This window comes from Pinus tabuliformis, chromosome 8 (assembly GCF_031772625.1).
Source record: "Pinus tabuliformis cultivar Carrire ecotype Pingquan chromosome 8, CPIR1, whole genome shotgun sequence".
NCBI lineage: Eukaryota > Viridiplantae > Streptophyta > Pinopsida > Pinales > Pinaceae > Pinus > Pinus tabuliformis.
The window spans coordinates 1113739151-1113762089 of record NC_142294.1 but is presented as its reverse complement, the minus strand read 5'-3'; the positions used below and the strand labels follow the sequence as shown (position 1 = coordinate 1113762089).

General features: G+C 40.5%; 1 protein-coding gene across 1 annotated transcript in view; it reads left to right on the top strand.

The window, feature by feature from the left end:
* Positions 1-22939, top strand: part of LOC149239246 (NAD-dependent malic enzyme, mitochondrial-like) — a 463766-nt gene that overhangs the window by 325028 nt on the left and 115799 nt on the right. Inside the window, exon 11 of the mRNA XM_089373360.1 lies at positions 14-127. Coding sequence (XP_089229486.1) covers positions 14-127 — 114 coding nt within the window. The remainder of the gene's footprint in view (positions 1-13; positions 128-22939) is intronic.

Below are 22939 nucleotides of genomic sequence, written 5' to 3'. Positions count from 1 at the left end.
ATTCATGAAACAGGGTTTGGTTACAGAAGCACGGAATGACATTGACCCTGATGTTGCACCATTTGCCAGAAAAGTTGAAGAACTAGGTTTTCAAGGTTTAGCTGAAGGTTCCAAGCTTACTGAAGTGGTATACCATTCTATTTCTTTTCCTTTGAAATATATAATGGATGTTAAGTTTTCCATATGTGTATTGTAATTAATGTTTGAATTGTCCTAGTTTTATGCTAGTTCAAGTACTTTGAAGTACTGTCATATTTATGATTGTGACATTCCTATGTAATTTATTACTATGATTGATGTGAATTATATTAGGACTTTATCTTTATTTATAAGAAACATTAGCTTCCAGTCATTTAAATAATTTTCACCTAGTAATGATGCAAAGTTTATCTTTGATGCCACATTTGGTGCCCAACCTCTGCATATTGAGAGTATTCTTAGGCTCACATTATATTTTCAGATACTTAAGTCCTTGGGTGGCTCAGCCTCAAGTCCTTGAGTGGTTCAGCCTCAAGTCATGAGCAATACACATATTTGGCACTATCTTCTTCAAAGAGGATTGCTTCTTTAGGTCTCAACAAGCGTTGTCGATGTTGGTATTTTAATACCAATTTGCTTATCTAGTCTATCAACATTTGATCGATTTCCATTATTGATTTACTCCATTGCTTGTCTTCTTCCATTAAAGGATGTGATCAATAAAGTGGCTAGAGATGATGTTTACCACAATATATCCACGTCACTTAGACCTCGTGACCTTCTATGTGGAGTATTTCCCACAAATTGTCAATGGCATCATGATCAAGCCTAACTATCTCTAGCATCACTAGTCGCATAGCTTGAGCATACCCCTTGGCCATTTAAGGGTTTGTTCCCACTAGTTGTGAATTGAGACAGACCTCCATAATCCTTATAGAGAGAGGTATTGTACTCTCTTCTCTCTCCAAGAAGCAGGTAATGAGGATAACTTTTTTTCTAGTGTCTAGTATGTAATGAATCTAGGAGAGATACCATTATTTGTGTAAAGACTCTCAAGGCTTGCTATCCACCTTATTTTGGTATCTTGGTCATAGATGCTTAGCCCTCTTCCTCTAAGAAACTATCACTCTTAGATGTAGAGAATTGCAAGAGACCCCTAGGTCAACCCTACGACTACTAAGTTGATCACCTCCATCCCAAATGTTAGAGGTACCAAGTTCCCTTTAGATGTTGGAATTCCATACACAGACAAAGATAAGTTAGGTAAATGATGTTCTTCCTAGCATATTTAATATCACCAATTTTCCTAAGCCACTTAGCAAATATTACACTTTTGACAATTTTGAAATTAGCAACATTTTTTGGTACTTTAACTTAGGAGAAGGAGAAAATCAAATTTTTGGTGGGTTGTGGGGGGTGTCATGTCCCTTCTCAAACACATTTGTAAGAGGGTTTTACTACACAATTTTGCACAATTTTGGCTAAGGAAGAGAACCCATCATTTTTGACTTAGGGACTTGGGAGGTAATTCGACTTTATTTGATTGCTAGTGGAATGTGGGGGCCACCCACATGGGAGTTCGAATTGGACCATTCAAATAGCTTGGAGGGAAATTCAAATAGGTGGATGGAGGGGCCCACATGAGGCTAGGGAGGCCCAAGGAGTTATAAGGAGGGAGCAGCTCTCATTTTGGATTCATTCTTACACCTTGCAATCAAAATTACTTGATTGTTCGCTCTGCTATTTAGTTGAGTCAACCGATTGTTTAGCCACGAATCTCTCAAGCGGGAGATTCAACCTCTACTTCGGGGGACCATCCGTGCCCGCCCTAGAGAGGCAGTTCCATAAGTATTTCAGGAGTTTTGGGAGTGTGTTACAGCACTACCATTCAACCACAATAGGGAGTGTGTATTTCTGGCTAGCTGGAGAATATGCAAGGGGAGTTTGGAGCTATCAATGATCAAGCATTTTCCGGGAGAGTTAGAGGATTGGGAGAGCAATAAAGGGCCAACCTTTCTTGCGAGTTTGGAGCCAGCAGAGCCAGCATCCTAGCAGTCTGATTTATAGTTACCTAGGCCTGCGTAGAGAGCCATCACTAGGCTCACGTGGGAGTTGGAGGAAGGAATTGTAGAGATGGAGCTGGCTGGGAGAAGTAGGAGATCACTTGGAGAGCCATTTTAGGAGGATTGCTGGAGTTGGAAGAGCAGAGATTGATAGGATCAGTCACAACAACAGAATTCGAAATTGGAGGAGGGCCAAGCTATGAAGGGTCAATTTTTGAAGGTTGGAACCAAGGGAAACCCTTTCTAGATTTTGGGCAAGGATCACACTCCTAAATTTATAGGATTTTCTGGGCAGATCGAAGGGGTCAAATAGGGGTCCCAATTCAGCTAGAAGCTAAAAGAGGTAAGGGGAATTTGGGCCAAAATTTCGAGGTCAACATTTGGCCAATTCCTTCATGGGTTTTCTGGGTTTAGGCCAAGGAGCAAGGAGCTGAAATCTCATAATTTTTTGAGCACGGGAAGCAGTGATTCCATCCCTTCGAAGTCAGCAGACAGAGCAGTTTTTTGGGGTAGCGCAGTTCAGTTTGGTGCAGCGGTTGTAGCAGCCTTGAGTTCAACCTTTTTCACCTGGTTTTTGTCATGATTGTCCATTGAGACAAGACCAGGTGCACCATTCTATTTTACTATTGTATTTTCTCCTGAAGAAGTAATAAAATGGCTCAACTGGTTATTAATTCCAGAGTTTTTATGAGCATTTGCTGATTGTTTAAAGTTTTTGTGTTGTAAATCATTTTTGCTTTGCATATCACTAATTATTTAAGTTAGGAACATTACAGTGGTATCAAAGCCATAATCTTGGCTCAACCTATGGGAAAGATTAGAATCAAACAACATGGCGGTCACCTGGAATGAGGTCGTGAGGATACAACAAATGATGATTGATGTGGGGAAGAAGTAGATTCATTCCTCAGTTGGAAATCCAGACATGATTGCCACTGATGTGGAGTTATTGGGGGAAAACTGAAGGGCATACCAATCATTGGGTCATGGCATTTAGGCGTCCCTCTCCTTTTGGGAATTCTGTGAACTAAGGGGTATGCACCAAAAAATGGAGATTCAGTGGGATTTTGCAGGGATGATGAGATTTATTAAGAAGAAAGATGAAAGAGTAGTTGAAGGGACCATGGTTGGCAAAGAGATAGTTGAGCATACACCCATTGATGAGGCGTCATCCATTGATGAGGTATTCGGGGTTGTGACTGAGTTCTCAGGTGATAACAATGCACCACAGGTTGGTGAGGTGTCGGAAGACAACTCCACTGTTGTTGAGGAGCCGATAGGTACAAAGGCCTCCAGATCTATGACGGAGTTGCCAGACGACAGTCGCCTACAGCTGACTAGTGAGCATATCGTGCATATTGGGTTGTCTATGGAGGAGCAGTCGAAGGCTCATGTCGAGCCTGTGATGGAGGAGGATGTGCAGCCATCCCTTGGGCTAGCCATTGATGAGGGGCAACATAGAGGTCACGCGTTGGGTTTTCAGCACAGTTCACTTCAAAGGCCCACTTGCGGGGTCTATAGCGTTAACAACTCACACTTATGCGTTGGATTGAGGGAGGCAGGGTTGTGTAGGAATTTACAGGGTAAGTTCCTCAGAAAGAACACCAAAAGGACACCGCTCACAACCAGATCACAGATCAATACACCAGTATTTTTGACGTGGTTAAAACCCTCAAAGAGGGAAACAGTCCACGGCCTGCGCCAACGTGGCTACTACAGGCAATTTATTAATCAAAGAATGAAAATTTACATAAGCTTCTCTCATGCACGGATTACCCGAACAATGACCCTCCATGCGCTTTAAATAGAACTCATGGACCAATCGGATGTCAAGCCACGGATCAAGTGTCGGTAATACCGAGGAGAGAATGAACCGTCGGATCACTACATATCGTGACCGTCGGATTGTAAGTTACAATATGTACAACGGTAAAGAAACACACTTTACCTAACTCTATACCTAACTCTAAACTAGACCAAGTTGTACTTAACTATTTCCTATGTGTCGGAATATCCTAACATCCCCCCTTAAGAACAACTTGGGATAGGATTGAAGGATTTACAAATATGACACAATAGGAGAAGGAAGGAGGCACTAGAGCCTATCCCCCCTTAGTGACAACTTCCTGAACTCCAAGCATATATCGAAGTTTAGTGAACTTCGCCTCTGTGAGAGCCTTTGTGAAGATGTCTGCAACCTGATCATCTGTTGAACAATATTGCACTTCAAGAACATGGTCATGAATGAGCTTTCTGATGAAGTGCATGTGTAGTTCAATGTGTTTGCTGCGCTGATGCTGGACTGGATCTTTGCATAGCTGAATGGCACTTTGATTATCGCACCAAAGTGTGGTTGGATGCTGCTGCTCAAAGCCAAACTCTGATAGGATCTGACGAAGCCACAAGGCTTCCTTACTAGCTTCCACGGCACCACGATACTCTGCTTCTGCTGACGAAAGAGGAATGGCAGCCTGTTTCTTACAAGCCCATGTAATAGGTCCTGAACCAAGAGTGAAGACATAACCGGCAGTAGACTTTCGATCATCAGGGTCACCAGCCCAATCAGAATCAGTGAAACCGACTAATAGAGGAGCTGCTTTGGCACTGTAATGAATCCCAAACTGTACTGTACCTCGAACATAACGAAGTATTCTTTTAGCTGCTTTCCAATGACTTTCACGGGGGTTTTGCATAAAACGAGCAACAAGGCCAACAGCAAAGGAAAGGTCAGGACGAGTATGGGTTAAATACAAGAGTTTTCCTACAAGTTGACGGTATAAGGTAGCATCAACTTCAGGAGAAGTACAAGAGACTGAAAGTTTGACTCCAGACTGAAAGGGAGAAGGGGCTGGCTTACAGCCTTCCATGTGAAAATGATGAAGAATATCACAAGCATACTTGGACTGGGAAAGGAAAATACCCTCCTTGGATTGCAAGACTTGAAGACCGAGAAAATAGTGTAAGTGCCCTAAGTCTGTCATTTCAAATTTCTTTTTAAGGCTGGACTTCACATGGTTTATAAGGTTGGGATCACTACCAGTAAGAATAAGATCATCAACATAAAGAACAAGGATGATAAGAGAGTTGCCCACTTTCTTGGTGTAGACAGTATTGTCAGAATAACACCTAGAAAAGCCAGATTCTAAAAGAAAGCTATCCATTTTGGCATACCAAGCCCGAGGAGCTTGCTTGAGACCATAAAGGGATTTCTTAAGTCGACAAACAAGGCTGGAGTCTGTTTGTATGAAGCCAATGGGTTGTTCCATATAGATTTCTTCCTGCAAGTCCCCATGCAAGAAGGCAGATTTAACATCCATCTGATGGACTTCCCATTTTAAAGAGGCAGCAAGGGAAAGAACAAGGCGGATAGAGTTCATTTTGGCAACAGGGGAGAAGGTTTCAGTGTAGTCAATGCCTTCAACCTGTGAAAAGCCCTTAGCAACAAGACGAGCTTTATGTTTATCAACTTTCCCATCTGGTCCATACTTGGTTCTGTAAACCCATTTACATCTAACAAGTTTGCGTCCCTTTGGTAGAGGAACAAGATCCCATGTATCATTTGCCAACAATGAATGATATTCTTCATTCATAGCTGCTTCCCAATGTGGATGGCCTGAAGCTTCTGCAAAAGTGTCAGGATCATGATTTACTGGAGCTTGAGCCAGTAAAGAAGAGGCTCTTCCAAACTGAGAACGTGTACCTCGCTGATCTGTAGGATCACCGGCAAGATCACCTGCTGCATCCCGAGTAGCACGGACCCATCTTGGAAGTTGAGGATCCTGAGAAGGTGGGGGAGGATTATCATCCTCACTTTCATCATCTGAAGAAGAAATGTTTTCAAAGTTAGAAGAGATAGGAAGAGGTGGCACATCCGCTGGACTAGGCTCGCAGGCCGATTTATTTTCATCAAATTTTACATCTCTTCTAATGATAACATTTTTGGACTTAAATGGAATAAGTCTATAACCTTTTACATCTTCAGAATATCCAACAAAAGTACATTTCTCACTCTTAGGTTCTAAAGCTTTATGCTTTTCATCTGGAATATGGGCCCATGCTTCACTTCCAAAAACACGAAAGTGACTTACATCTGGTTTAATGGAACTCCAAGCTTCTTCTGGAGTGATATTCTCTAGAACCTTAGTAGGAGTGCGATTGATTATATAATTTGCACAATTAATTGCTTCGGGCCAAAAACTAAGACTGAGTCCTTTAGATTGCAGCATACAATTAGCCATTTCCTTTAAGGTGCGATTTTTTCTTTCAGCTACACCATTTTGTTGTGGAGTGTATGGAACAGTATGTTGCATTTGAATTCCATTTTCGGTGCAAAAGTTGATGAATGTGTTTTTAACATATTCTCCACCATTATTAGTTCTTAGCTTAAGAATTTGATGTCCAGATTGTTTTTCAACAAAGGCTTTGAAGGCCAAAAATGTGTTAAATACTTCGCTCTTGAGTTTTAAGAAGTATACCCAAGTGCGTCTGGAGAAATCATCAATGAAAGTTAAGAAATACTTGCAGCCAGAGAATGAAGCAACTGGAAGAGGACCACATAAATCACTGTGCACAAGCTGTAAAGGGGCTGAGGCGTGCCAAGAGGCACGTTTGTCAAAACTGTCCCGATGATGTTTTCCGAGTACACATCCGGAACAAACACCATCTCTGCAAGATACCATAGGAAGACCTGTCACCATATTTTCTTTACATAGATGCTGAAGGGAGCGATAGTTTAAGTGACCAAATCGCTCATGCCAAAGTTTGCTCACTTCATCATTATGAGCAACAAATACTGAGGGAAGATTTGATGACCCAAAGTTGTGAAACTTATACAACCTTGTGGAATCATCAGCAATACCAGTAGCTAGAATCTGTTTAGGATCTCTTAGATCCTTGATTACAACATCATGAGGTGAAAATTCAACAATTTTACCTTCACCTGAATGAGTTATCTGATATACAGATAGAAGGTTGCAGGATAAGGTTGGAACACATAATACATCATTAAACTGACCATTGTCTAGATGAACAGTTCCAGTCCCGACAACATTAAGAGATCTATCATCACCAACATATATATTTTTGGTGTTACAATCATTTAAAGAAGAAAACATGGCTTGGTTTTTGGCCATGTGATAAGAAGCTCCAGAATCAATGAGCCACTCATGAGAAGGAGAGGAAGAAGATACATTTAATGCATAACCAGACTGAGATGATTGACAACGACATGCAGAAAGTGCCATTCCGGAAGTTGAAGTTGAAGTAGGCTCCACATGGATGTTATGTTTCTTCATTGCGGCTTCCAAGGCTTCCATCTTCTTAAAGCATTTAGATTCTAAGTGGCCATCTCGATTACAAAAGTTACAATGTCTATCAGTCTTCTTCCATTTGTTTTTATTGGTCTTATCATTTTGCTGAAATGATCTTTCATTTTGAGGCTGAGTTGGTTTAGGACCATTCTTTTGAGGATATGACTTCTTAGGATTCTTTGAATTTGGTTGCTGCTGGGCGGCTAACGCTTTCGTGGAAGAGTTTCCAAGATTAAGAAGACCAAGGTGTAAGAGTTTTTCTTGTTCTCTTATTAAGGAATCACAAAAGGAGTCAAAGGAAGGGGCCTTGTAGTCTTTTCCTTGACAAATGAAAGCTTCCCTTGTAGAGTGGAAAGTGGAAACAAATACAGAGTAGGCTGGTCCCAACTTAGTAAGGATGGAATAAATAAGGTTACCATCTTCTTTCTTAACTTTAACACCTTCCAAGAGATATCTAAGGGTCTTGAATTTGGACAAGAAATCTTCAATGCAAGAAAAATTATTAGGATCCAAAGTAAGCAACTCATTTTCAAGTTGATGGGCTCTAATTTCATTTTTAATCCCAAAGACTTTAGCGATTTTTTCCAATGCTTCATGAGGAGTCTCAAGTTCTGCAATATGGAATCTAAGATCAGGAGAAATAGACATCCCTATCAAACCACGTGCTTGATCTTGTCTATTTTCCCATTTTGCAGCCTTGTCTTCATCTTTTGGTTTCTTCTCTTGGTCTGTGGCTATTCTGTAGAGACCTTTACTTCTAAGTAAATCTTCCATGTAGGCTATCCATTGGAAGTAGTTAGTGCTGTCAAGAATGACTTGGCATGGACTTTCCATTTTTTTTAAAAACTGAAGCTGAAGATGCTGAAAGTAAGTGTTCCAATGGATAGATCTCGAAAAATTAGGCTGTTTTAAAAAAAACGGCTCTGAAAAAGGCTTCTGGATGAAGAAGTTATGGCTTTTTGAAAAAAAATTGTTGAAGTTGCCGGCAAAGTGCGCGAATGTGCAGGAATGAAAAAAAACGCCCCCACAAAATGGAGACTTGAACCCAAGACCTCTACTCTCTTAAAATAGCTTTGAACCAATTGATCTATACAAAAAATTTGAGAGAGAGAGGGGGGGGGCCTCGGTTTGCGTGCTTGCCTTGAGAAAGCTCTTTTTCCCTACAAAACACAAAACACAAAACCCAACACGAATATGCAAAGAAAAACGAACCTTGCGGCTCAAAGTTAGCTTTAGCCAAAAAACTAGATATTTTTGAAAAAAAAATCTCAAAGTTAGCTTTAGTCGAAAAACTAAATATTTTTCTCAATGTTTCTGATTTTCCGAGATCACACTAAGGTGCAGGAAAAAGAGCATACGCATGAGAAAAATCCTTCCTTTCTGTTTCTGATTTGCCCAGATCGCACAGAGTCACAGGGCAAAGAGCATACGCAGAAATGAAAGGTATAGATCCGGTTAAAAAAAAGGGTAAATAAACCGAAACCGAAATAAGCAGAGAGAAAATAACAGTAAACTGCAAAAACACTGTATACCTCCCGATCTGAAAAATGACGCAGCTAGGGCTACCGGAAACCTTTTCGCGTGAAACGAAAGGGGTTCCTCACTGGAACAGATGCTCCGAACGCAACAGAGCAGTCCTCTCGGCCCGAAAGCAGTCAGAAACAGCAGATCTAGGAAACGACAGCCGCATGCAGTTCTACCGGCTTCAGATTTGGATCACCAACGGACGCGGCCCTCAAATAGCTCTGATACCATGTAGGAATTTACAGGGTAAGTTCCTCAGAAAGAACACCAAAAGGACACCGCTCACAACCAGATCACAGATCAATACACCAGTATTTTTGACGTGGTTAAAACCCTCAAAGAGGGAAACAGTCCACGGCCTGCGCCAACGTGGCTACTACAGGCAATTTATTAATCAAAGAATGAAAATTTACATAAGCTTCTCTCATGCACGGATTACCCGAACAATGACCCTCCATGCGCTTTAAATAGAACTCATGGACCAATCGGGTGTCAAGCCACGGATCAAGTGTCGGTAATACCGAGGAGAGAATGAACCGTCGGATCACTACATATCGTGACCGTCGGATTGTAAGTTACAATATGTACAACGGTAAAGAAACACACTTTACCTAACTCTATACCTAACTCTAAACTAGACCAAGTTGTACTTAACTATTTCCTATGTGTCGGAATATCCTAACAGTCTAGACATACCCGAGGGGGTGGACAAGTTAGCAGGACTGAGCTGAGCATGATACCACATCAGCTTGGAGGGTTTGTTCCTTCCACAGGATTACACATTCGATCTCTCCTTTGGGATTGGATGGCGAAAGGTACTAAGTTGGTACTCGATGGACCAGGTTAGGCGTTTGGATACATCCATGGCCACATGTCAGTAGAGGCCATGGATTACCAGAGGGACTCGAGGGCCGGACTATTTTTGGGATCCACGTGGGATTTTCCATCACATCATAGAGCTAGTAGGTGATGGTAGTATCTACGGGATGGATTTGACGCTTGAGCACACCCACATTTCCAGATATCCATCAGAGCCCCAGTCAGCACTAGTGAGAGGATGGGTTGACAGTCGAGCATAAATATTTCATGAGTTGTCTTGGCATATTGACGGTGCGTGGAGTCACAGAGTGACTATCTTACTCTGGCAGGAGCTGGCATCGATAGACTATCAGACAGGGCATTGTATGGAGAGAGTGCTCTCTTACTAGCATATGGGACATAGGGACTATTGAGGATAGGCGCAGTAATGTCATTTCCGTTAGCATGTGGGGAGTCGGGCCGCTCAAGTCTTTCAGAGCAGATGGGGAGATGTAGCCCACATCATGGAGGGCGTACTAGTAGATAGGTCTATATTTTGGCCCATGCAGGATACTGTATGTTACAGTGTGGTACGACAGTGGGAAATGGTACACAGGACTAAATAGAGTTATGTCATAGCGTCCAATGTTATGTAAAGGGATGTAGTCTAATGCATATAGACCCAACATTAGGCCATAGCATCCAGTGGTGTGCGGGATTATGGAGCGAGGAATAGGGGCCTGCAGAGGAGCATGGAGGTGCAGGGTGGTGTGCCATAGTATGTTGGATTGCGCTGTGGAGTGGGAATGCCTCACATCGCATTGAATACATGCGGCGAGTGACAGGTACAGTGACACATGCGGGACCAGGCCAGTACAGGATGGCATAGCCATAGCCGAGGGTATCTAGCGGTGTACAAGGGTAGGCCATGGTGTACAGTGGCATGTCTAGGAGTAATGGGATGATCGGTGGCATGTAGGGGTATATACTGCTGCACAATGTGTTGATTTGGGGTAGCATCTGCTCTAGCCACGAAGTTTGGTGGAGAGGTTAGGGCACATGAGATCTCCAATACCCAGAAAGGGTTTGGGCAGATTCTAAACAGTTTGGGAGATATTAAAATAATTAATATTTTTAATGGAGTCCCTAAGTCTAAACTTAGGAAAATTAAAATATTAATGTGAATTAATATAAAAATGTGTTAGAATGGTCCAAAAGACATGGATCAAGCCAGATCTAATCTTAGCCGTCGATTAGGGACTTAATCTTGGCCGTTGATATGTCAACGAGAAAAGTATAAGAGGAGGCTTGAGGGTCACTTTGAGAATACACCAAGAGATCAATATTTCGACTTTTTGGGGCTGGGTTTGCTGAGAAAGTTGAGAGAGTGATCAGAATTGCAGCTGAGGGGCAGTGAATACAGAAGTAGAGAGGCAGAGATAGCACCGGGAGGATCAACGCAGTAGCCAGAGAGAGGGACGCAGAAGCAACCAAGGGTTCACGCAGAGCCAGCCAGGAGTTGCACAGTGCCTCAGAGGGCCAGCATGGGTGATGCAGAGGACCATAGGGCTGACGCAGGCCAAACCAGAGTGACGCTGGGCTAACGCTGGGCCAGAGAGAGGCTGACGCGGTCCCTAGAGGCTGACGTTGGGTTTCGTGGGGCAGTTTGGAGCTGCCAGAGTGTTTATCCAGGGTTTCAGCCGGAATATCTACTTTCGAGTAGAGAGGTACTACTACCAAGATTTTTCTCTGTTGGGTGAGCCGGATTTGGCGCCCAGATTGTATTCTGAAACTGCTTAATAAATCAAACCCTTAGATAGTTGCACTGGTTTTCCCGCATTGGGTTTTTCCGGGGACATTGGTCCAAAAATAACGGTGTCACTTGTGTGCTTGTTTTCTTTCAGTTGATGATCTGTAGATGTTGATACTATACTTGTGTTTATTTCAGTATTTACATTGTAAATAACTTGTTAAGTAATTAAACAAGTAGGATGAAATAAACCAGATAGTACAAGAAGAATTTCTAACGGGTTAAACATAGAAATTCCAACATGGTATCAAAGGGTGGTTACAGATCATAGGAGAACTGAGGACATCAGCCGAGAAGAGCAGCGACAGCAGAAAACAGTTGTCCTGAGTGATAGAAGCTGTTCCTAGCAGAGAAGCAGCAAGGAAGGGGTGATGCGGTGCCTATGTCATCAAGTTCGAGTCAAGAAGAGGCAGTGCAGAGACTAAGGGAGGGAAAGATAGGCTCACGCAGAGGCCAGGAGGGCTGACACAGTTGGCTGAGGAAGTTGATTTGTCGGTGCCGGGATTGTGCAGAGCCTAGGAGCTCTGTTAAATTATGGTATGTTCTATGCTTAGAGCAGTTTACTTCTTTTTTTCTTATTAGCCACAGATTAGCAATCACATATACATTAAGTAAAGTGCAGATAGAACATTAAACGATCAACATAAAACAAGCCAAGACAAGAGACACAAGATGTGGCGACTAGCCAGGGATAAACCCCAATGCGGGGAAATCCTTTGATCAAATATTCTTTTATCTTCAAAACTTCAGCACAAAGAAATAGTACAAAATCAGAATTCTGTAATTTTATATCAGCAGCAGCAAACCCTAGATCAGCAAAGTCAAACATGGTCAAACGAGTTGAAATTGACCTCCAATATGCTTGGTCAATTTCCGGTCAACTAGCCCTCGAACAGCCTGAAGAAACAGCCTTTAAACAGCCCCAAAAACACAATCAAAGTGTTGTTGACTGAAGTCAACCTGCTGCCCAAAACTAGGGCAGTTAACGCTAGTCAAACCTGTGGACGGATTGCCTCGATTTTTGTGCCAAAATTTGCGGCTTGCTTAGGAGAGGCAACCACACCAAAACCGCACCCTTGATGAGTCAACGCTTGGTCAACGCATGTCAAAGAGACCTTCAACAACTTTTGCGTCCTCCTTGCCCTAATGCGTCCTCCTTCCCACGTGTGAGCTACTCCTTTTATAACCCAAAGCTAAGGAGAGAGAGAGAAGAATGAGTGAGATGAGATGATGAGAAAATGAATCAACCTCTCTTGTATTTATATGATTCACTAGGCATGTGTGCCACACATTTAACTGCTGGCCGACCTTGACAATTTGTCAAGTTAATACAAATAAATTCATATCGACATAAATACTTGTCGGAATCAGATGTTCTTTAGATCAATCCTACACCTCTCGACAAGAGGAATCTAGGAAAAATATCAGCTGCCATAAATGAGGTGACCCACATGGAGTTTGGCCCTAGTTTCCAATTTTAACACTCCCTCTCAACTAGGGAGAACTCCATCTGCAATCTGTCTGACCGTCACTACTATCCCAGCCATCAAATGCATTGCCTTGCACTGTTTGGCCTTACTCTGCTCTGCTCGAACTATGAAGAAGAAGAAATGATCGAGGATGTATCATACCATCCTCCACTGACCCGAAGTCAGTCTCAGAGTGTGTCATACCACTCTCACTAATCCCAGATCAGGATCATTGATCCCAGATCAATGGAGGTCACCCTAGCATAGGGAGTATGGTAGATACAACGATGCGTCCATCGATAGTACTACTGATGGTCCCTAACCCCATCTCCCTACTCATTGATCAGATCAGAGGTACTTCCCATGAGTCCCAGACTGCATGGGTAGGATGCCTCGACAGGAGAACTAATCATCCTGTCCACATGAGAACGAATCATTCTGTCCAACAGTCGCCACAGGAGAACTAATCATCCTGGCCCACAAGAGAACTAATCATCCTGGCCCACAGGAGAACTAATCATCTTGGCCCACAGGAGAACTAATCATCCTGTTCCACAGTTGCCACGGAGAACTAATCATCCTGGCCCATAGGAGAACTAATCATCCTGTCCTACAGTCGCCACGGGGTGTCACAGGGGAAGGTTGAACCTTTCACCCTGTACATAGTGCACCACCAGGGGATGGTGAGTCGCCCTGTGGTCGCATGTTGCTCCAAGAAGTACCCTGTGCCCCCTGGAGCTCCTAGAGCTCAATACATCATACTCGACCCTCATAAGAGGGTCTCTGAACAACACCAAGTCGTTCTCGGAAAGTCAAGAATTTGACCTTTCCTAGGGGCTTTGTCAAAATGTCGGCGACCTGTTCATCTGTACCGATATGTTGGAGCCTTATTGCTCCCCACTGCACCATATCTCGAATATAGTGGTACCTGATATTGATATGCTTGGAGCGATCATGAAATACAGGATTCTCTGATAAACGAATCCTGCTCTAGTTGTCACACAAGATCACGGTGGTATCCAATGTAAATCCAAACAGCTCACTGAAGAGCTTTCGCAACCAGACCACCTCACAAGAGGCCATACTAGCAGCAATATACTCTGCCTCGGCGGTGCTCAAAGCCACTGACTTCTGCTTCCTACTCATCCAGGATATCGAGGCAGTCCCAAAGAGAAACATCACCAGAAAGTGCTCTTTCGGTCCACCACACTGCCTGCCCAATCAGCATCGGTATATCTATGTAGTCTCACATCTCCGACAATGTATCTCAACCCATGAGTGATTGTGCCACGAAGATATCTCAACAGATTCTTGGCACCAATCCAATGTGAGTGGTGAGGCTCAACCATATGTTGACTCAACATGTTGACTGCAAAACATATATCTGGATGAGAGTTCACCAAGAACATCAATGCTCCGATGAGTTGATGATACTCGATAACATTTCATAAAACGGGTCTGGCAACACTATCGCTTAACTTCTTGAAGTCAAGCTCCATCAAGGTAGTCGCGAGCTTGTAGTTCACCATACCGAATCTCTCCAATATCTTCACCACATATTTTCCTTGAGATAGGAAAATCTCCCCTGGCTTCTGCCAGACTTCTAGTCCTAGGAAATAGTGCATCAGTCCTAGGTCCTTCATCTCAAATTCAGAAGCCAACTCCCTCTTACATTTGTGAATGAGAGGGTCTGCACCTATTAGAAAGAGGTCGTCAACGTACAACACTAGTATGAGAGGATTGTCATCTTCAACCTTAAAGTAAAGGTTAGGGTCGGCTTCACTCCTAGTGAATCCTAGCTTCATCAAGTAGCTATCGATCCTCTCATACCACGCTCGGGGTGCTTGCTTCAGCCCATAGAGGGCCTTCTTCAACCTGCACACATGAGATTCTCGATCGTGAATCTTAAATCCTTCGGGTTGCTCCACATAGACCTCCTCTTTGATCGAACCATGCAAGAACGCGGTCTTGACATCCATCTGATGTAGGTTCCATCCTTGCGAAGCAGCAAGGGCTATGATCAAGCGGATGGTGGTATATCAGGCAACAAGTGAAAATATCTCGTCATAGTCTATACCTTCCTTCTGAGAGAAGCCACGAGCGACAAAAAGAGCCTTATACTTTTCCGCACTTCCATCAACTGCATGCTTTATCTTGTAAAGCCATTTCGAAGTGGCAACTGCTTTGTGCTGGGGTCTGGGGATTGTTGTAACATGATTAGTTTTGATAATTTAAATTTGTTGATATAATAGGTTTTAGTAGTTTAGAAATAATAAATGGGTCTGCAAGAGTAAATGCGCCCTCAAAATGTAAATTTAAGTTTCATTAGCTAGTTGATTTAGTTAATCATGCATTTAAACATGATTAAAATGATGTAATAAAGTAAATTCAAACATGGTTTACAAACCTCTGAGAACGAATTTTCAAAAAATGAAAGAGGTTTTTGTTTATAACATCCTCATGTACAAAAACCTCTCTCAGTTTTGTAACAACTATTATGGATTGGGAGATGCAAATGCATCTTTGAAGGGATGTTTTCCAGAAATTTCCTGTTTTAGTCACCTTTTTGCAAAGGATAGTGTGACTAAACAAAGATGAATATTTGGAAACTGGAAGAGGTTTTGGTTCATAAGATTCCAGAATACAAAAACCTATCTCACTTTTCACACAAGTGTCAGGGGTTGGTATATACACTCTCATCATGTTTAGCCTATTTTTCCGACTGTGCAATGTCTTGTTTAAGCCACCATTTTGCAGAAACTATTGTGGATAATCAGAGATGATTCTTGAGAAACTGAAGGAGGTTTGTGTTCCTAAGATGCTAAAGTACAATAACCTACTTCAGATTTTACACAGCTATTACATAACCAGAGATACAAGTACATCTTCACAGCCTATTTTTCGGACTGTGTAAATTCCTTTTTAGACACCTTTTTGCAGAAAGTATTTTGAACATCTGGAGCCGAATTTTGGGAAACTGAAAGAGGTTTATCTCAATAACATATTCATCTACAATAACCTCTCTCACTTTTTACAGAACTATCTCGGATTGAGATATACAAAGGTATCAATGGACCCTAATCTTGCAGAATTGCTGGAGCAAAATGCACAAAGAAAGGATGCAGTTAGTGACTGGGATGCCTCATCATCAATTAAGAGTTGCTATCAAATTTGATTTTCTCTTCTTTGTCACCATAAATCCATAAAAGTAGTGCCAAATAGATTCATTATTTTTGAATGTCCTTTATTTAAGTTCTATTAATGTAAAATAGTTTGAGATATTTGTAAACAAATCTTGATATTTTTTCAAGATATTTTAATTTAGAATTTGTATAAATACTTCATCAATTGAAGTAATTGATGTTGGCTTTTGATGCCAAGGCTCTTAAACTAAGTAATAGCTTCTCTTGTAGTTTTTCTAATGAAAGCCTTACGGCTCTAGTTTTGAAAGAATTTTGTGCTTCGAGTATGTTTTTCCAGTTTTTCATATCTTATTTCTACACATGATAAAAGTGTTTATAGGAAGGTCTACAAAATCATTATCTTTAGAAAGAGATTAGCTTATTGGATTGTTTGTCCAAGATAACTCCTCTTTGAATAGTTTTGTTTTGTGCTTTCTGACAGCCATTAAAAGAGATTAGCTTATTGGACTATCTGTCTGAAATAGCTCCTCTTAGAATTGGTTTCAGTTTGGCCTTCTTGAATACTATGAATATGTTTTGTTGGGCTGTAGAAATCTTCTACACGCATCCAAATTTCCCTAGTTGTTAAGTAGTCTGTCTGACTGCTCAATTATTAGGAATCTCCTTATATTCTTCTATCATAATCCTTGAAAGGCTAAGTCATTCTGTCAGGCTGGAAGCTGACACTTTCAGAAGGGACCCTATGAGAGAGGCCTTTAATCATGATTAGGGATTGTCATTGATCGCCAACCACCCCCAATTAAAACCATAAATCTGGCCATTGTGCTTCAAAGGCTATTGTTCAGTGAAAGGTGAATAGCGTTAAACAAAGCCTCGTAACAACTAAGGGAGCCCCCTTTGGTTCAAGGGCCAGCTTGAACCTAAAAGCTGGTTGAGTTGATTTCCTGACGTAGTTTTTGCAGCCAAGGACTGCCTACGGGAAACAGGTACCTCTGAGATAGTAGTAGGTCAGCTACCAATGCCAGAGCATCTAAAATAATTGTTTTGGGGTTTTTGGTTTTAGTTTTGGAAGACCAATGAATGAAGACAGATGTAAAATTGAAATACTTTATCCTTTGGGTTATATTAATATCTCAGCAAAGGGCTGCTATAAAGCTTTACATAGTGATATAGATCAAAATAGTGGTGAAAAAAAGACAGAAAATAATATGATTATCATAGTTTCCAGACTGTAAAACAGAACAATTATAAGTATGAAAACCTTCTAAACTACGTTCCAAAGATTCAAGGCAGTATACTTAAGCTTACACAAGATGCTGATGATTTATTGATTAGAGGGGATTAGCTAAACAGATAGTTCATTAATCCATTCTCTTAATAGATGATCACTTCAGGACCTTATAGGAATAAATTGAGACACAATCATTCCTACCTAGATATCTCTATAAGTCATAAGCATATGAAGAAAAACATAATGACTGATAACTGGAAAAACTTACAGGATAACATAAACCGTGTAAAACTAAATTCAGAATCCTATGCTTTGTATTAAGGTTCTAGAAAAACTGAGTACATCAAGTGTCTACAAAAGCCTCCTTCAAAGGTGCAACTAGGTTCAAAGTAGAATGAATAGTCAAGACTTTACAAGCAATGAATAATAAACCTTGAACTTCGAACCTATAACAACTCGAGAAGAGAGTTATTTATACAATAATGAAACTAAGAAAATATCCTAAAACTGATTAAGATTTATTCTAGGAAAGGAAGACCTTCATGCAAGAAGATAGGGGCAGCTATTTAACTGTTTCTTGCTGTCCCTTTTATTCAGGGTGTGTTGGCTTTGTTGTTTGATATTTTGCCCTTTAAGCCGCTTATTTGTTTGTATCCTTTACGTTGGTGAATTCCTTCATTTGATCTTTCATTTGATACTCTTTAAACTTTGTAAATATCCTTTGACCCTGCTGAGTAACTTTTACTGTGTTCCTTTTTACCTTTACTGTGCATTTCAGGCTTTCTTACTGTGTTTTTCAACAGTAAGATCTTCATATTTGTCTTCAAACTGTATGCAGGGTTTTTCTTTGTAAGCCTGGAACATAAGTTTTTCCCTTCAAAACACAGAAATTGTTAAGAAAACATAGGTGACAGAGGAGGTCTTCAATGGCTTTATTGAGCTTGAAAGGATGTTGGAAGGAGTCTGGAGCGTATCGGAAGGTAAAACAATGATTTTATTGGTCACAGAGGCTTATGGAGGGTTTCCTATGAAAATAGGTGAAACAAAGGCAAAATGGTGATTTTTGCGTTTAAACAGAGAAACAACTTTCTTTTTGAAATATGGAGCAAAGTGAACAGTGGTCATTTTGTCGTTATGCGGGAGGTGGTTTTGGTTTTCATTGCACCGCTTTATGAGGCACGGGCGGTTTTGGGAGGGGTCACCCGATACAATGTGAGCCTAACACGTAGCAATGGGAGGTCAGTGGAATACCGCTTTTCGGGCGAGTAATGCTTGGATAGAGAGCCAACCCGAGATTGCTGAGGGTCAATAGATTTGAATGGATTTGATTGAACAGTGGTGAATCGAAAGAGCAGCGCGGAGGGAAGAGGAAAGAGCAATGGAGGGGCCCAACGATTAATAATGGCGGAATGGCTTTATTTATGGGTTAAAACTGAGATTAGTGGGGTTCTTTGTTTAAATCATAAAAACAATTTAACAAAGAAATCCTTCGCAAAACACGGTATGGCGGACTTGAAAAAATATGAACTCGGGCGGACAAAAGTCATCGGGTCCGGGTTCATCGCATATCGAAGATCGCAATGGCGGAGGGTGATGCTTTAGCCGGGAGGTGTGATGGAGGCGGATGTGAAATGGCAATGAATTATGATATATATTGCGTCGGTTCTAGGTCCATCGCAATCGCATATCGCAATGTGGAGGCGGGTGCATTCATGTTAAAAGGCTTGCGATCCGCCGATGGGATGTTTTATTAAATACATAGTTTTTATAATAAAACTAATGGTTTCGGGGTATTTTAATTAAGGGAGTTAATATATACGGGAAATGGAACTTTTAGGGGTTTAATACTATAAGTTAAAGTTAATATGAAATATGAGCGGAAAGGGGAAATAGTCTAAGTATAATGCTTTTTATGAGTCATTTGCTTTTTCCATATATGCATCAATACTTAGGCTAAACAACTTTTTGTGGGTTTTTGGGTAAAAGGGGATTTAGCATGGGTTTTTCACTTTTCCTAGGCAAAAAGGATTTTAACCTTAGGAAAAGGGGTTTTTATGGAAAATGAATGAATATGAACTGTGTGAAGGTGGGAAGAGGGAATTAGTAAATAGAGGGATGAATAGGGATGAGGGAAGTTAATTAATAAATCTTGTAGACCTTCATTTGCTTTGTGTAATTGCCTCATGGACATAGAAACATATAGTAAAACATGATAAATGTACATTTTGTCCAATCAGTCATCATACTTCTGCAACCTTTCTCTACTTACCCTTTGCTTATCCTATCATTTTTTCTTCACTTAATGGGTGCATTTAAGCTAGCAATCCCTTTTCCTTTCTTCTTATTTTTATAAAAGCAAACAATCTAATTCTAACCTTATAACCTCCAAGGGCTTAGATTAAACTGATGAGCACCTTATTATTCTCTACCTAACTACTGATCTGCCAAGATTAAACAGTTTGGCCAGATCTTTATTATCTAACTATAACATCAAATTTAAAGTATGAAGCAGTCAAGATTAAACTATTTGACTGTCATGGGTTATGGCATTTATGACAAGCTGCACACAACCATTATTTTGCAGAAAAAATAGTAGTGGCATTTAGACTTGCTCACTTTCAGAGTTTATTTGTTTTCTTTTCTTTCTAACCTAACATTTTCTTTTTGCCTTGAATTTTTAGGGCATCTAACCTAACATTTTCTTTGATATGGACATCATCATCAAGATATTTTCAAAAACATTTTTATTCAATATTGTTATGTCCATATCTTAACTTAACATTTTTTTCAAAATATTTTTATGTATTTTTTGACTATTTTATTCTATCTTATCAAAACCAAAAAATGCTACAACATTGGTTCCAACTGGGGACTTCTTTCTCCAGTAGAATGCAGAGAATCTGCAGATCCATGTGTCTTCTCCTCAGGCTATGGAGTCCTTGCTGTAAAGAAAATCACACTGACATCTTGAAAGGTAAAAGAAAACCTGAGTATTTACAATGAAAACTATTTCAACTTCTTAATACTGAATGTAATGTTTAAGAAACCTTCCATTTACAGGATAAGTGGAATATAGCCCCTCAAGGTTCTGCAACACAAAAGTGTTGTTACCCTTCACTTCAGCAATTGCTAAAGGTCCAAACCATAGATTGTGTTAGGATATTCCAACACATAGGAAATAGTTAAGTATAACTTGGTCTAGTGTAGAGTTAGGTAAAGTGTGTTTCTTTACTATGTACTTTTTGTAACTTACAATCCGACGGTCACGATATGTAGTGATCCGACGGTTCATTCTCTCCTCGGTATTACCGACACTTGATCTGTGGCTTAATACCCGATTGGTCCATGATCTCTATTTAAAGAGCATGGAGGGTCATTTGTAGAGTAACCGTTCATGAGAGAATCTTATGTAAATTTTCATTCTTTTATTAATAAATTCCCTGAAGTGGCCACGTTGGCTCAGGCGATGGACTGTTTCCCTCTTTGAGGGTTTTAACCACGTCAACAAAACTGGTGTATTGATTTGTGATCTGTTTGTGAGCGGTGTCCTTTGGTATTCTGTCTGAGGAACTTACCCTGTAAATTCTTACAGATTGTCAAATTTGCCATGCTTTCCTCTCTCTTCTCTCCTGGCATCCCATCTTAGAACTAAATCACCTTCCTTAAAGTCCCTCTCCCTGGCTCTTCTGTCAAACAGGACCTTCATCTTATTCTGATATTTATTCAATTTGTATTGAACTTCATCTCTATTTTCATTAAGTTCAATAATTTGATTTATTCTTTTTGAAAAATCATCAAATTCATCTGTTGAATCCTACAGGAATTTTAACACAGGGAAGGCCAAATTGGTAGGGAAAATTGCATCTTTCCCATAGACTAACTGAAATGGAGATTTGCCTGTTGATCTCTTTGGAGTAATTCTGTTTTCCCATACTGCATAAATCAAATGTGAATCCCAGCTCTTCGTATGATCAGCTAGAGTCTTTTTTATTACCTTTACCAGGCTTTTGTTGGATGACTCTACAAGGCCATTACCTTGAGGGTAGTATGGAGTTGAATGATGTAACAGAATTTGATATTTCTGCAAAAGTCAACATTTTAACACTAGAAAAAGCTTTTGCGTTGTCAGTGACAATTTGAGTTGGGCAACCAAATCTAGATATGATATTTTCCTCAATAAACTTAATTACTACTGAATCAGTAGCATTTCTGACTGGAATTGCTTCCACCCATTTAGTAAAGTAGTCTGTTGCAGTGAGGATCCATCTATGCTGATTACTTGAAGTGGGGTGAATCTCTCCAACAAAATCTAATCCCCATTGAGAAAAAGGTGCTGAAACTATTGATGGAACGAGTGGAAGAGTTGCTAATTTTTGTTTACCAGCAAACATTTGACAAGGAACACAACCTCTGACCTTTGCCCCTACTTGTAAGAACAATGTAGGCCAATAAAATCCTCCCCTCAGAATCTTGTATGCTGTTGCTCTCCAAGCATAATGTCCCCCACAAAATCCTGTATGAAATTGATCAATGATTCCTTCAATTTCTGATTCTGTTAAACATAATAACAAAATATTCAGTGGATCTTTCCAGTATAAATTTGCATTTATAATGCAGTACTTGACTGATTTTAACTTAAGGGTTTTACACTGGGTTTTGGAGAATGATGTTGGACACTCAAAATTGATCAAGAAATTTACAATATCTTGATACCAGTTTGACAACAAGAATTTTTCATCAATGTGTATAGGACTGATCTGCTCTGAAGGTAGAGGTTCTTGTGGATTCTCCCCTTTAGGATGAAGGGAAGGTTCTTGTGGATTCTTCCCTTGTGCAAGGAGAGAAGGTTCTTGTGGATTCTTCCCATGTATTTCTAAAATAGAATTGATTCCAAGTACTTTGCAATTGGATTCAGCTAGAAGCTTGGCTAATCCTTGACCTTTTACTAGCTTGGTAGTCTTGATAGTTAGATCAAACTCTAGAATTTGAGTGATCCATCTACCTCTTTTCCCATCAGTGTCTGGTTGGGTTAGGACAATTTTCACAGCACTATTAGGGATATAAGCAGTAATAGGTGAATGTAAGACATACATTCTGAATGATTTCAGGGCTTGAATGAGGGCATAGGCTTGCTTCTCAATGATGTCATACTTAAGCTTAGCATCTCTCATAACCTTGCTGAAAAAGGCTATGGGTTGGTCATGGGAATCTTCATTTTTCTGTAATAGAATGGCAACAAGGGTTGTTTTAGAGGCAAAAGAGAAAATACTAAATGGCTTAGTATAATCAGGGCTGGCTAAGGTGGGAGCTTCAGAGATAGCCCTTTTTATTTGTTCAAATGCATGCCTAGAAGAGGGAGTCCATCTGACTTCATGGTCCTTTCAGAGCATGTCAGTTATATCTTTTACAATCTTTGCATAATTTGGAATAAACCTCCTTAGAAAGTTAATCTTGCCTGGAAAAGCTTGAATCTCCTTCTTGTTTCTGTGGCTTAACACCCGATTGGTCCATGATCTCTATTTAAAGAGCATGGAGGGTCATTTGTAGAGTAACCGTTCATGAGAGAATCTTATGTAAATTTTCATTCTTTTATTAATAAATTCCCTGAAGTGG